Source organism: Mustela nivalis (genome assembly GCF_964662115.1).
Source record: "Mustela nivalis genome assembly, chromosome: X".
NCBI classification, from domain to species: domain Eukaryota; kingdom Metazoa; phylum Chordata; class Mammalia; order Carnivora; family Mustelidae; genus Mustela; species Mustela nivalis.
The window spans coordinates 56620299-56633278 of record NC_139040.1 but is presented as its reverse complement, the minus strand read 5'-3'; the positions used below and the strand labels follow the sequence as shown (position 1 = coordinate 56633278).

General features: G+C 34.4%; 1 protein-coding gene across 1 annotated transcript in view; it reads left to right on the top strand.

Annotated features, from left to right (window-relative positions):
* Nucleotides 1-907: 907 nt before the first annotated feature.
* Nucleotides 908-12980, top strand: part of LOC309855893 (connector enhancer of kinase suppressor of ras 3-like) — a gene marked incomplete at its 3' end in the record, with an annotated part of 208545 nt that continues 196472 nt past the window's right edge. Inside the window, exon 1 of the mRNA XM_082716514.1 lies at nt 908-1042. Coding sequence (XP_082572640.1) covers nt 946-1042 — 97 coding nt within the window. The 5' untranslated portion in view covers nt 908-945. The remainder of the gene's footprint in view (nt 1043-12980) is intronic.

Sequence of the window (12980 nt, the reverse complement as noted above, 5' to 3'; positions counted from 1 at the left end):
ACATTTCCATGATGAATGTTTTACTTTAAAAAAAGAAAAGACTTATTTATTTATTTCAGATAGAGAGGGAGAGTGAGTGTGGGCCTGGGGAGGGTTAGAGGGAGAGAAAGAATCTCAAGTAGGCTCCCTACTAAGCATGGAGCCCTAAGCTGATCTAGATTCCAGGACACTGAGATCAGAACCTGAGCCAAAACCAGGAGTCTGACGTTTAATTGATTGTACCACCCAGGCACCCCAGTTTCACTTTTTAAAAAGCATTCTCCTTCCTATTTATTTATTTTTTTTTCTTTTCTTGGGTCTCACAAGACACTCCTGATATAGGTAAGGAAGATGTTATTTTTCTCTCAATGTACTTTCCTATATAGTCTTTGCTTTGACTCAGATGCTACCTGCTGCATGAAGCTGTCTCTTTTCCTTGCAGTTGAACAAACTCCTTAGCACTTTTTCTGTATTGTAGTTGTCTCAAGCTGTTCATGTGCTTTTGATCCTTCTTAATAGATTCACAATTCTTTCTGGACAAAAGTTGTGTCAGGCTTATTTATTTATTTATTTTTCCCTTTAAATTTTATCTCATGTAAAATTTATCTAATAAAATCAACCATAGGATTTACCTATACTGAATTTTTCAACTAAATAGAATCTAACAATATGCAACCTTATGTGTCGGGCTTCGTTTGCCTAGTATAATGTTTTCAGTGTTCATCCACATTGTAATGTATCAGTATTTCATTCAGGTTTATAGTTGAGTTTTTGTATTTACTAAAGAGATGTACAATACATATTATTTAATTATTTTATCCCAAACTCCCACACCTGATAGCATATGCTAATATAATGCAGTCTGTATGAATAGATAATGCCTAAACCTCATTGAGTTCTGTTATTTTATTCTTAGCTACTCAGATTATCTAAACCTTAAACATTAAATGCCAGAAGATTTTCTCTATGTATCCATTCCAAGACATGGTACAATCTTTTCATCTTCCTCAACAAGGACCTACTGTGACATCCTCTCCTACCGAAGTTCGTGTGTGGATAGAAGGTAAGATGTTTTGAAACTTCGTAGCTCTGCACATCACATTTCATCTTTTACAGGCTCAGCTGACCAGATTTCACAGAATATTAGGGCATAAAAACCATATATTATTTTGCACTCTTTTATGGAACATGTTTCAATATTAATTATTTGAACCTGAATTCTGTAACTCTAAGGTCCTAACATCGTGTTTTAATAAACACATTCCAAGCATAATTTCCTTGTCTTGATTAATGTATTTTTGTATGAATATTAGAATTAATATAGTATTCTTGATTAACATATTAGTGTATGATTTTCTTATTAATAGAAGTAATATGTGAATATTGGAAACAACCACATATTCTAAAATAATAGCATTAGCTAAACAGTTAAAACAGATATGATTTACATTCTTCTATTGGAAAGAGCCATTGTTGACTGAAGAGAATTGATTGTGTAAAGGAATATATGCAATGAAAGGAGGAGTTAAATGCAATTAAGTTAAATAATTTTATTGTTAATTATAATTTATTACATTTAATATATAGTTTACCTTTGAGAGCACATTCTTTTCCTGCCTCCATCACTTAGTGTTTACATAAATACATACTAAGAAATAGTATGTTAAATGATTTAAAAGGGAGGAAAAATCCAAAGTCTTCTTCTTTTCTTTAAAGATTTTATTTATTTATTTGACAGAAATCCCAAGTAGACAGAGAGGCAGGCAGAGAGAGAGAGGGAAGCAGGCTCCCTGCTGAGCAGAGAGCCCAATGCGGAACTCGATCCCAGGACCCTGAGATCATGACCCGAGCTGAAGGCAGCGGCTTAACCCACTGAGCCACCCAGGCGCCCCCCAAAGTCTTCTTTACGATCAGCTGTCTTTATTAGGATCATACCAATGAGCACTTTAAGGAAGATTGACAGTGCTTACCATTTCTTAATTATAGAAACTCTTTTAAAGATGATTACTATGGGGCGCCTGGGTGGCTCAGTGGGTTAAGCCGCTGCCTTCGGCTCAGGTCATGATCTCGGGGTCCTGGGATCGAGTCCCGCATCGGGCTCTCTGCTCTGCAGGGAGCCTGCTTCCTCCTCTCTCTCTGTCTGCCTCTCTGCCTACTTGTGATCTCTCTCTGTCAAATAAATAAATAAATAAATCTTTTAAAAAAAAAAAGATGATTACTATGAAGCTTTGGTCTATTTGCAATGTTTTCTTTATGTAAAGCTGGTTTATATTCCTTTGTGTTAAGTATAGTAGATTAGGTACTACATAGATGAAAATAATATATTATCATTACATATTTATAGTATCTTTTTGAAATTTTAATTCCTCATCCATAAAATTCAGTTCAGTAAGATTTTTCTCCCAATAAATTGAATACATAGTTATTTATCACAATATATGTGAGTTTATTATAAAAATAATTTCAATTGTGTCAATAAAATTATTTTAATGGAGAAGAATTTCAAGTCAATAAGCTTCAAGTTTTCTTGGTTCACACTTTAATCATACCTTTTATAATTTTTAATAGCAGGAAACTTAAACATCTTAACATCACCCTACTCACTATTAAGGAATAAAATATTGGTTCCTGCTTTTGAAAAAAAATTCCAAGTTTTCTCAGCTGCATTGCTACTTTTTTTCTTAGTGATTCCTTTTAAATTTCAGAACTTGCATTTGCAAACTACTGGGAATAATACTAATGTAAGAAGAAATGTCTTCTTCCCCCTGTGTTTCCATAATATTTCCTTTGTATTTCAAAACACTTCATGCCTATCACTGTGTTTGTGTGTAGAGGGGGTAGTTATCTTCTTCCTATCAAATTGCAAATAGATTGAAGGCAAAATGCAATATTCTACTTATCTTTGTATCTCTGACAACATTCAGCACCATACTTTGCAAAGACTGGGTGTTTAGCAAATATTTTTGTTATTATTGACAAAATAATGGCTTTTAATATTTCACTTCTCAATTTTTCCTATAAAATTGGCCTAATGCCAGAAACTTTCATGTTGCCATTCTTAGTTAACTTTTGTTTGGTGATATTGGCATATTCTTATTTCAGTAATTGTAAAAGAAAGTAATTTCAATTAAACAGGCTATGAATTCTAGGCACCAGACTTTAATGTCTTATTGGTATCCTAGCTTGGATTTCTTCTTTGATTAGTGATAAGTTACAACACTATTAAAGAGGTAAATGGTTTCTTATATGAACAGAAAAAAAAAAAGATGATTATAACAATTTGACTTACTGGAGACCTTTTTACATAGTTAATTTAGAGGGGAAACCTAGGCTAGCACTATTAAAACTGAAAATGCGAAACCAAAACAAAACACAAAAATCTTAGAATGCCAGAGGGTTTTTCAGGGAGCTGAATTTTATTTATTATAGCATATCCAAGATATTATCATGTGTAAACACGTTACTTTAAGAGTATTAGTCATATTACCCTATTGAAGTTTGGGTGCAGTTTGAGACTCAAAATATAGTTTAGAGGAATAAACTGCTATTGAGATTACCACTGTTTTTTAAAAAATCATTATTTAGTCTTTAATTTTTCTTAAATTTATTATTTTTTATTAACATATAATGGATTATTAGCCCCAGGAGTACAGGTCTGTGAATCGCCAGGTTTACACACTTCACAGCACTCACCATAGCATGCTATGGTCTTTAATTTTTATTTGTGTTTGTTTGTATGAGCCATGTTGATGGATTGTGGTCCCACATTGCATTTCTAGTCCAGTTCTGGTGTTGTCCTTACCAAAAACTCTCAGGTTGTTCTCAGAGTTCCACAAAAACTCCTTTTGGTGTGGATTGAATTGCAAAATCACTTAGCATAATACACTCTAGCTCCATCCACATTGTTGCAAATGGCAGGATTTTGTTTTGGATGCCTGAGTTATATTCCATGTGATTGAGATATATATAGAATGGATAAGGATATAAGATATATCTCACATATATATATATATATATCTCTCACATCCTTATCTATATATATATAATCTTATTGAGATATAATCACATATAAGATATTAGTATGTGTACATATATTTAAATTCTAATATAGCTAACATAAAGTGTTACATTAGTTTCAGATGTACAATATAGTAATTCAACCATTCCAGACATCACCCATTGCTCATCATGAGAAGTGCCTTCCTTAATCCCCATCACCTATTTAACCCATACCCCTATCTACCTCCCCTCTGGTAACTAGCAGTTTGTTCTCTGTAGTGAAGGATCTGTTCCTCGGTTTGTTTCTCTCTCTTTTGTTTTTTTCCTTTACTCATTTGTTTTGTTTCTTAAAATCCACATATAAGTGAAATCATATGGTATTTGGCTTTTTCTGACTTATTTCACTTAGCATTATGTTCTCTAGCTCCATCCATGTTGTTGCAAATGGCAAGATTTTATTCTTTTTTTTTGGCTGAATAATATAATATCAGCCATCCATCCATCCATCCGTCTACCTACCTATCTGTCTATCTTATTTCTTCATTCTTTCATGAGTCTATGGACATTTGAGCTGTTTTCATAATTTGGCTACTGTTGATAATGCTACTATAAACATCAGGGTGCATGTATCCCTTTGAATTAGAGTTTTTGTATTTTTTGAGTAAATACCCAGTAGTACAATTATTGGATTTTAGGGTAGTTCTATTTTTAACGTTTTGAGGAACCTCCATACTCTATCCCACTGGTGGCTCTACCAGTTGGCATTCCCACCAACAGTGCAAGAAGGCTCCTTTTTCTCTACATCCTTGCCGACACTTGCTATTTCTTGTGTTGTTGATTTTAGCCATTCTGACTGGTTGGTGTGAGCTTATATCTTGTAGTTTTGATTTGTATTTCCCTCATGATGAGTGATGTTGAGCATCTTTTAATGTGTCTGTTAGCAACATTTTTATAGATGTATCTCCTGAGACAAGAGAAATAAAAGCAAATATAAACTATTGGGACTACATCAGAATAAAAGTCTGCATACAGTGAAGGAAACCATCAACAAAATGAAAAGACAACCTTCTGAATGCGAGAATATATTTGTAAATGACATATTCAATAAAATGTTAGTATCTAAAATATATGATTTGTTTTTAAGTAAAGGATTTTTCCTGAATTTTAGTACAAAATAGAAAGTGTGATTTAAATTTGGCAGTTGGAACATCTTGAATCAATTAAAAGAACATAAGCTGAATTTGGAGCCCTGACTTCTAGGCTTGAATTTATCACTAAACTCCATTGTGACCATAGACAATTTTTCTTTATTTTTTTTAATTGGTTTTCTTTCTTAGTATCTTTCTTTCCTTCTTTCTATTTCTTCCCTTCTTTCTTTCATCTTTTTTTTTCTTTTCTTCTCAATTTAGCAATACAGTTATGTACGTCTGAGAAGTTTGTTGCAGTGAAAAGTAAAAATCGGGACACCTGGGTGGCTTAGTTGGTTAAGGGTCTGCTTTCAGCTCAGGTCACAATCCCAGGGTCCTGGGCTTGAGCCCCAGTTTGTCAGGCTCTCTTCTCAGCAGGGAGCCCATCTCTCTCCTTCCACTTGCTGTTCCCCCGCTTGTGCTCTTTTTCTCTTTCTTTCTCCCTCTCTCTTTCTCTAATACATAAATAAAATCTTTAAAAAATTAATAATAACAAATATTTGGGGAGGGTAAAGGACAAAATAAATGTGAAATGTATTTTATCATTGTTCTTATTTTTTTCCCACTATCAGTTCAACTATTGTTACTAAAATGCTAGTGTCTACACTGTCAGAAGCACCAACGTATTACTGTTTATCGGATTTCTTGGATCTTACAGGTTTAGAGGATTGTTAGCTCTATGTATATATGGATTTTAATAGCATAAAACCGGGTATATTTTAAATTAGAAAGCATCAATTAGTAGATAATTTTCATTAAGAAAATATTTTTTGTGAGAAAAGATTAAGTTAAGATTGCAAAATTAGTAAATTAGGAAAGATTATAATAATGGGAACCTAAGGTCCTCTTCCTTCACTGCTGATGTACACTGATTTTGTCAAAATCTTAAGGTATGCAAGGTATATTTGATAAGGGAAATCATTCTGCTTTAGTGACTATGACAATATTGAGTTTATCATTCTGGAAAAGACTTGTGAATGAGCAGAAAGTCTTCATATTAAAAAATAAGAGTGGTAGGTATCAAAACATCAGGAAAGACAGGCAGGAATACTCACCACTGTACTAATGAGGACAGCAAAACATCAGGAAAGAGACCAAGTAATTGTTATAGCCTGTTCCCAGAAATAATAAAAATACCTGTATAGATTTTGGAAGAGATTGGGTACAAATCACCAGTCATGGTGTAAGATGCAATAACAAGAGAGAAAGTTTTTATTTTTGGGTAAGACTCTTTCAAATGTTTCTTAAATTACATTTCACAGATGACTGGCTGTGCTGTCTTTATCTCATGTCCAAGGCTAGTATTGAGTAGCAGGATAGATATAGACACTTCCGAGAGGGAAAAAAAAAATGCCACCCTTCCTGGTCTCTATCGTATTCATGTCCTGGGGATGGAGATTTGGCCCTGATAATGAATACTAGGTGGGGATGACTAAAATTGCTGTTTATAGACTGCCTGTGCCAGATTTACAATAGTAAGTTATTTACATTTAAATCATAAGTTGTGCACCTGGGGAGCTGCTTTAGCTTTCAGAGTTCCAGATGCTATTACTGAGTAAATTGCTTAACAGACTGTTTTATATGACAGAAACCTACAGCATTGCATAGAAAATGACTTCTTAAACATTAAAGTGTCACAAATCCTAATCCCTTTGAAATTTGATAAAAACTATAGACTCTATCCTTCAAAATATACATACATGCTCTATTTTGTATAACATGACAATCAAATGGTATGTACACCAGTATTCCAGACAAAGGAACTTCTTCACTAGGTAATGAATCATTAATGTGTGATGAGCAGATCTTTCTCCCTTTTTGTCTTCAATATTTTCCCACACTTCTAAGCATATTGCTCAGATTTAAAACACTGAAGCAGTTTTTCCTAAGTAAGAAGTTATTGTTGTATAGTATGCATAAAGCAAAACAGAAACAAAAACAAAACAAAACAAAAACATGGAGGTATAAAGACTAGGAATACATTCTTGCCATGAAGAATATTCATTTCCCTTATTGGTTGTCAGAGTTACCAGGTGGTTAAGCACCACGTATATAGGTATATATCTGTAATATTTTAACTGTATTAGTATCTATCATAATTTGAAGTAGGTTTTATAAAGAGTTCTTATTGTTTCCATCAATTTCTTTTTGTCTGCTTGTAGGCTTTTTGCTTTTGTCCTGTGTAGTTGATTGAAAAGTGACTACATTTACAGTAATGCCTCAGTATCTTTTTTAGTTTTTTCCCAAAGCAGGTCTTCTTAGCTTCATCATAGAATGCAGTTCCTCACCAAAATGCATGGCATTATAAAGCTTCTGTGCTTTCTTTGATCCCCACCATGCCCCCAACAAACCTGAGCTGAGCTTTTTGAAAAAACCAAGGTGATCTTTATCTTTATTTCTGGTAATGGTCTGTGGATAAGAGGACTGAGAATGTCCAGTATATAAATTGAATAGTCAATCTCTATTTAAAATAATTATACTTATTTGTAGATCCCAGTCTTTCCCCTCATTCATAATAGAAACTAAAGGTCTGTATTGTTTTTTAAAAATATATTTTATATTTTAGGGCAGTTTTAGGTTCATAAAAAAATAGAGCAAAAAATATAGAGTTTTCATATATTCCCTGTTTCCACATATGCACAGTTTCCCCCACCATCAGCATTCCAAGCCACAGTGATGCATTTGTTAGGGTTGATCAACCTACAATGACACATCATTAACACCCAAAGCCAATAATTTACATTAGGGGGGCGCCTGGGTGGCTCAGTGGGTTAAAGCCTCTGTCTTTGGTTCAGGTCATGATCCCAGGGTTCTGGGATTGAACCCCGCATCAGGCTCTCTGCTCAGCAAGGAGCCTGCTTCCCCCCTCTCTCTTTCTGACTGCCTCTCTGCCTACTTGTGACCTCTCTCTGCCAAAAAAATGAATAAAATCTTAAAAAAAATACATTAGGGTTTACTCTTGGTATTGTACATACTATGAGTTTTTTCAAATGTATTACATGTACCTACCATTGTAGTATCATGTGAAATAGGTTTACTGTCCCCCAAATTCTATGTGCTCTGTTTATTCATCCCTCCTTTCACCTGAAGGAAAAGAAAACTTTTTCCTCTACCCTTCAAGGTCTTCCATCTGGACCAAGTATTGTATTTATGGAGACAGGTTAACAGGAGTAAAAAACCAAACCAAACCAAACCAAACCAAACAAAAAAAAAAAAAAACCCAGAAAATTTTGTTACATGTGCAAGGAGACCCGATATTGAAATTGAGACCTAAAGAAATGACCAAGGCAGGCAATTTTTAGACTCTTTAGACAAAGAAACAATAAACTTGTGAGGAACAGACAAGATAAAGAAAACAAGTTTGGGAGATTAAATTAGCAAAGAATTCTAAGTATTTGGGTTGAGGTACTAGAGTAAAAAGGTTTGTTTCTTTAGTTTTCTCAGCTTTAAATTTCCTATCTCGGAGGATAAGACTCTCTCTCTGCTTCTTTGTATAGAGAGGGTACTTTTCATATGAAAGATTTAATTCCTGCTTTTTGGGGGGGGAGAGAGGAGGGTTTGAGTGTCCTTGCACTGGCTATTTCTTGAGTAACTTTTATTTAAAATAATCAATATTTCAGAGGGGCACATTTTGAGGTGATCTGCCATTGGCCCCTACACAACCTAACCACTGGCAATCACCTATCTTTTTACTGTCTACATAAATATGCCTTTTCCAAATGTCATATGGATGGAATTACACAATATGTAGCCTTTTAAATTTATATATATATTTATTTTTTTAAATAAACACATGTATTTTTGTCCCCAGGGGTACAGGTCTGTGAATTGCCAGGTTTACACACTTCACAGCACTCACCATAGCACATTCCCTCCCCAATGTTCATAACCCCACCCCCCTCTCCTAACCCCCCTCCCCCCAGCAACCCTCAGTTTGTTTTGTGAGATTAAGAGTTTGTCTCCCTCCCAATCCCATCTTGTTTCATTTATTCTTCTGCTACCCCCTTAACCCCCCCATGTTGCATCTCCACCTCCTCATATCAGGGAGATCATATGATAGTTGTCTTCCTCCGATTGACTTATTTTGCTAAGCATGATAGCCTCTAGTTCCATCCACGTCATCGCAAATGGCAAGATTTCATTTCTTTTGATGGCTGCATAGTATTCCATTGTGTATATATAGTATGTAGCCTTTTAAAATTGGTTTCTTTCACTTAGTTATATGCTTTTAAGGTTGTTCCTTATCATCTCATGGTTTTATAGCTCATTTCTTTTTACTGCTGAGTAACAATTCATTGTCTGGATGTTCCACAGTTTATCCATCCATCTGCTGAAAGACATCTTGGTTGCTTCCAAGATTTAGCAATTGGGAATAGAGCTGCTATAAACTTTTATGTGCAGGTTTTTGTGTGGATGTGTTTTAAACACCTTTGAGTTGGGGTGCCTAGGTGGCTCAGTGGGTTAAAGCCTCTGCCTTCGGCTCAGGTCATGATCCCAGGGTCCTGGGATCAAGCCCCATATTGGGCTCTCTGCTCAGTGGAAAGGCAGCTTCCTCCTTTCTCTTTCTCTGCCTGCCTCCCTGCCTACTTGTGATCTCTATCTGTCAAATAAATAAATAAAATCTTTAAAAACAAACAAACAAAAAAACCTTTGAGTAAGTACCAAAGAATGTGATTGCTGGATCTTATGGTAAAATATGTTTAATTTTGTAAGAAACTGCCAAACTGTCTCTCAAAGTGTCTGTATCATTTAGCATTCTACCCAGCAATGATCAGAGCGTTTGTTGCTTCACATCCTGGCAACATTTGTTGTTGTTGTTGTTGTTGTTGTTGTTTTTAAGTTAAATTCTGGTTAGCTAACATACAGTGTAATATTAGTTTCAGGTGCACAATTCAGAGATTCAGCACTTACAAACAACACCCAGTACATCACAACAAGTGAACTCCTTAATCCACTCACCTATTTAACCCATCCCCCCATGTACCTCTTCTCTTGTAACCATTACTTTATTCTCTGTATTTAAGAGTATGTTCCTTGGTTTGCTTTTCTCTTTCTTTTTTCCTTTACTCGTTTGTTTTGTTTCTTAAATTCCACATATGAGTGAAGTTATATGGTATCTGTTTTTCTCCAACTAACTTATTTCATTTAACATGATACTACTCTTTAGTTTTATCCATGTTGCTATAAATGGCAAGAGTTCATTCTTTTTTATGGATGAGTAATATTCCACTGTACATATAGAACACATCATTTTTGTCCATTCATCAGTTGATGGACATTTTGGCTGTTTCTGTAATTTGGCTATTGTAGATAATCCTGCTTTAAACATCAGGGTGCATGTATCCCTGTCAATTAGGAATTTTATATTCTTTAAGTAAATACCTAGTAGTGCAATTACTGGATGGTAGGGTAATTCTATTTTTTATTTTTTGAGGAATCACCATACTGTTTTCCACTTTTTTACACCATACACAAAAATAAATTTAATGGATTAAAGACCAATGTGAGACAGGAAACCATTAAAATCCTAGAGGAAAACACTGCAGTAAATTCTTTGACATTGGCTGTAACAACTTCTTACTAGAAACCAAAAGTAAACTATTGGGACCTCATCAAAATAAAAAGCTTCTTCTTAACTAAGGAAACAAGTCACCAAACCTAAAGTCAACCTATAGATTTTAACAAGTTTTCAGGATTCAAAGATAATATACAAAGGTCAACCATGTTCCTATATAGTAGAAATGAAGAAGTGAAATGTGAAATTTGAAACATAGTATCATTTATATTAAGGACTCCAAAAAATGAAATAGTTATAGATATAACAAAATCTGTCAAAGAAAACTCCTGGAACTAGCAAACCATTATATCAAGGTTGAAGGATATAAGGTTAATACATAAAAATAGATTGCTTTCCTATATACCAACAATGGACAAATGGAATTTGAAATTAAAAACAAAATACTGGGGTTCCTGGGTGGCTCAGTTGGTTAAGCATCTACCTTTGGCTCAGGTTATGACCTTAGGGTCCTGGGATTAAGTCTTGTGTCAGGCTCCCTGACCTGCAGGGAGTCTGCCTTTCCTCCCCCTCTGCCCTTTCCCCCAACTTGTGCATGCTCTTTCTCTCTCTCTCTCTCTCTCAAATAAATAGATGCAATCTTTTTAAGAAAGATTTATTTATCTATTTATCTATTTATTTGAGAGAGAGACAGAGAGAGGGAGAGATCACAAATAGGCAGAGAGGGAGGTGGGGGGGGCGGGAAGCAGGCTCTCTGCTCAGAGAGCCCGATGCAGGCTCAATCCCAGGGCCCTGGGATCATGACCTGAGCCAAAGGCAGAGGCTTTCACCCACTGAGCCACCCAGGCGTCCCTCAATTAAATAAATATAATCTTAAAAAATAAAAATAAAAACACAATACCATTGATATAAGCATTTCAATAAATTGAATACTTAGGTATAAGTCTAACAAAATTTTTAAAAGATCTATAAGGGGAAAACTAAAATCAGAGAACTACATAAATGAAGAAATGTTCCCTGTTTAGAGATAGGAAGGTTTAATATTGTCAAGATGTTAGTTCTTCCAAAATTGATATATGTATGTATATACTATATATGTAATATATATATAGTATATATATATATATTACATATATATTACATATATATGTAATATATGTATAATATATGTATGTATATACTATATATGTAATATATATATAGTATATATATAGTATATATGTAATATAAAGTATATATATATAATATATAGGTTTGATATACTCTCAATCAAATTTTCAGCAAGTTATTTTGTAGATATCAACAAATTGATTCCAAAGTTTATATGGAATGATAAAAGACCCAGAATAGTCAATATAATATCAAAGGCAAACAAAGTTCGCTGACACTACCTGACTTCAAGACTTAATATAAAACTGCAGTAATCATGATAGAGTGATACTGGTAAAAGAACAACAACAAAAAAATCAGTTGATCAAATAGAATAGGCCAGAAACAGACCCACATAAATATAATGTACTGGTCAGAGGAGCAAAGGCAATACAATGGAGAAAGAATAGTCTTTTCAAAAACATTAGGGAATTGTAAACTAAAACACCACTGAGATACCATTACACACTTATCAGAATGGTTCAAATCTAAACCACTGATAACAACAAATGTGTGATGTTGAGCATCTTTTCATATCTCTGTTGATTACCCGGATGTCTTCTTTGGAAAAATTTCTATTCATGTCTTCTGCCTATTTTTTTAGTTGCTTTTAGGATGTTGAGTTTTATAAGTGCTTTTTATATTTTGGATACTAACACTTTCTCAGATAGGTCATTTGCAAATATCTTCTCCCATTCTGTAGGTTGACTTTTAGTTTTCTTGACTGGTTTCTTTTTTCAAATCTTTTGGGTTTTCTATATAAATAATCATGTCATCTGTGAACAAAGAGTTTTATTTCTTTATTCCCTATCTGTATACATTTTAATTCCCTTTTTTCTCTCATTGCATTGTCTAGGATTTCTAGTTTGATGTTGAAAAGGAGTGGTGTGGGGGCATCTGGGTGGCTCAGTGGGTTAAAGCTTCTCCCTTTGGCTCAGGTCATGATCTTATGGTCCTGGGATCAAGCCCCACATTGAGCTCTCTGCTCAGCAGGGAGCCTGCTTCCCTTCCTCTCTCTCTGCCTGCCTCTCTGCCTACTTGTGATCTCTGTCTGTCAAATAAATAAATAAAGTCTTTACAAAACAAAAAGAAAGAAAAAAAAGGAGTGGTATGAAGGTATATCCTTGCCATGTTCCTGATCTTAGGGGAAA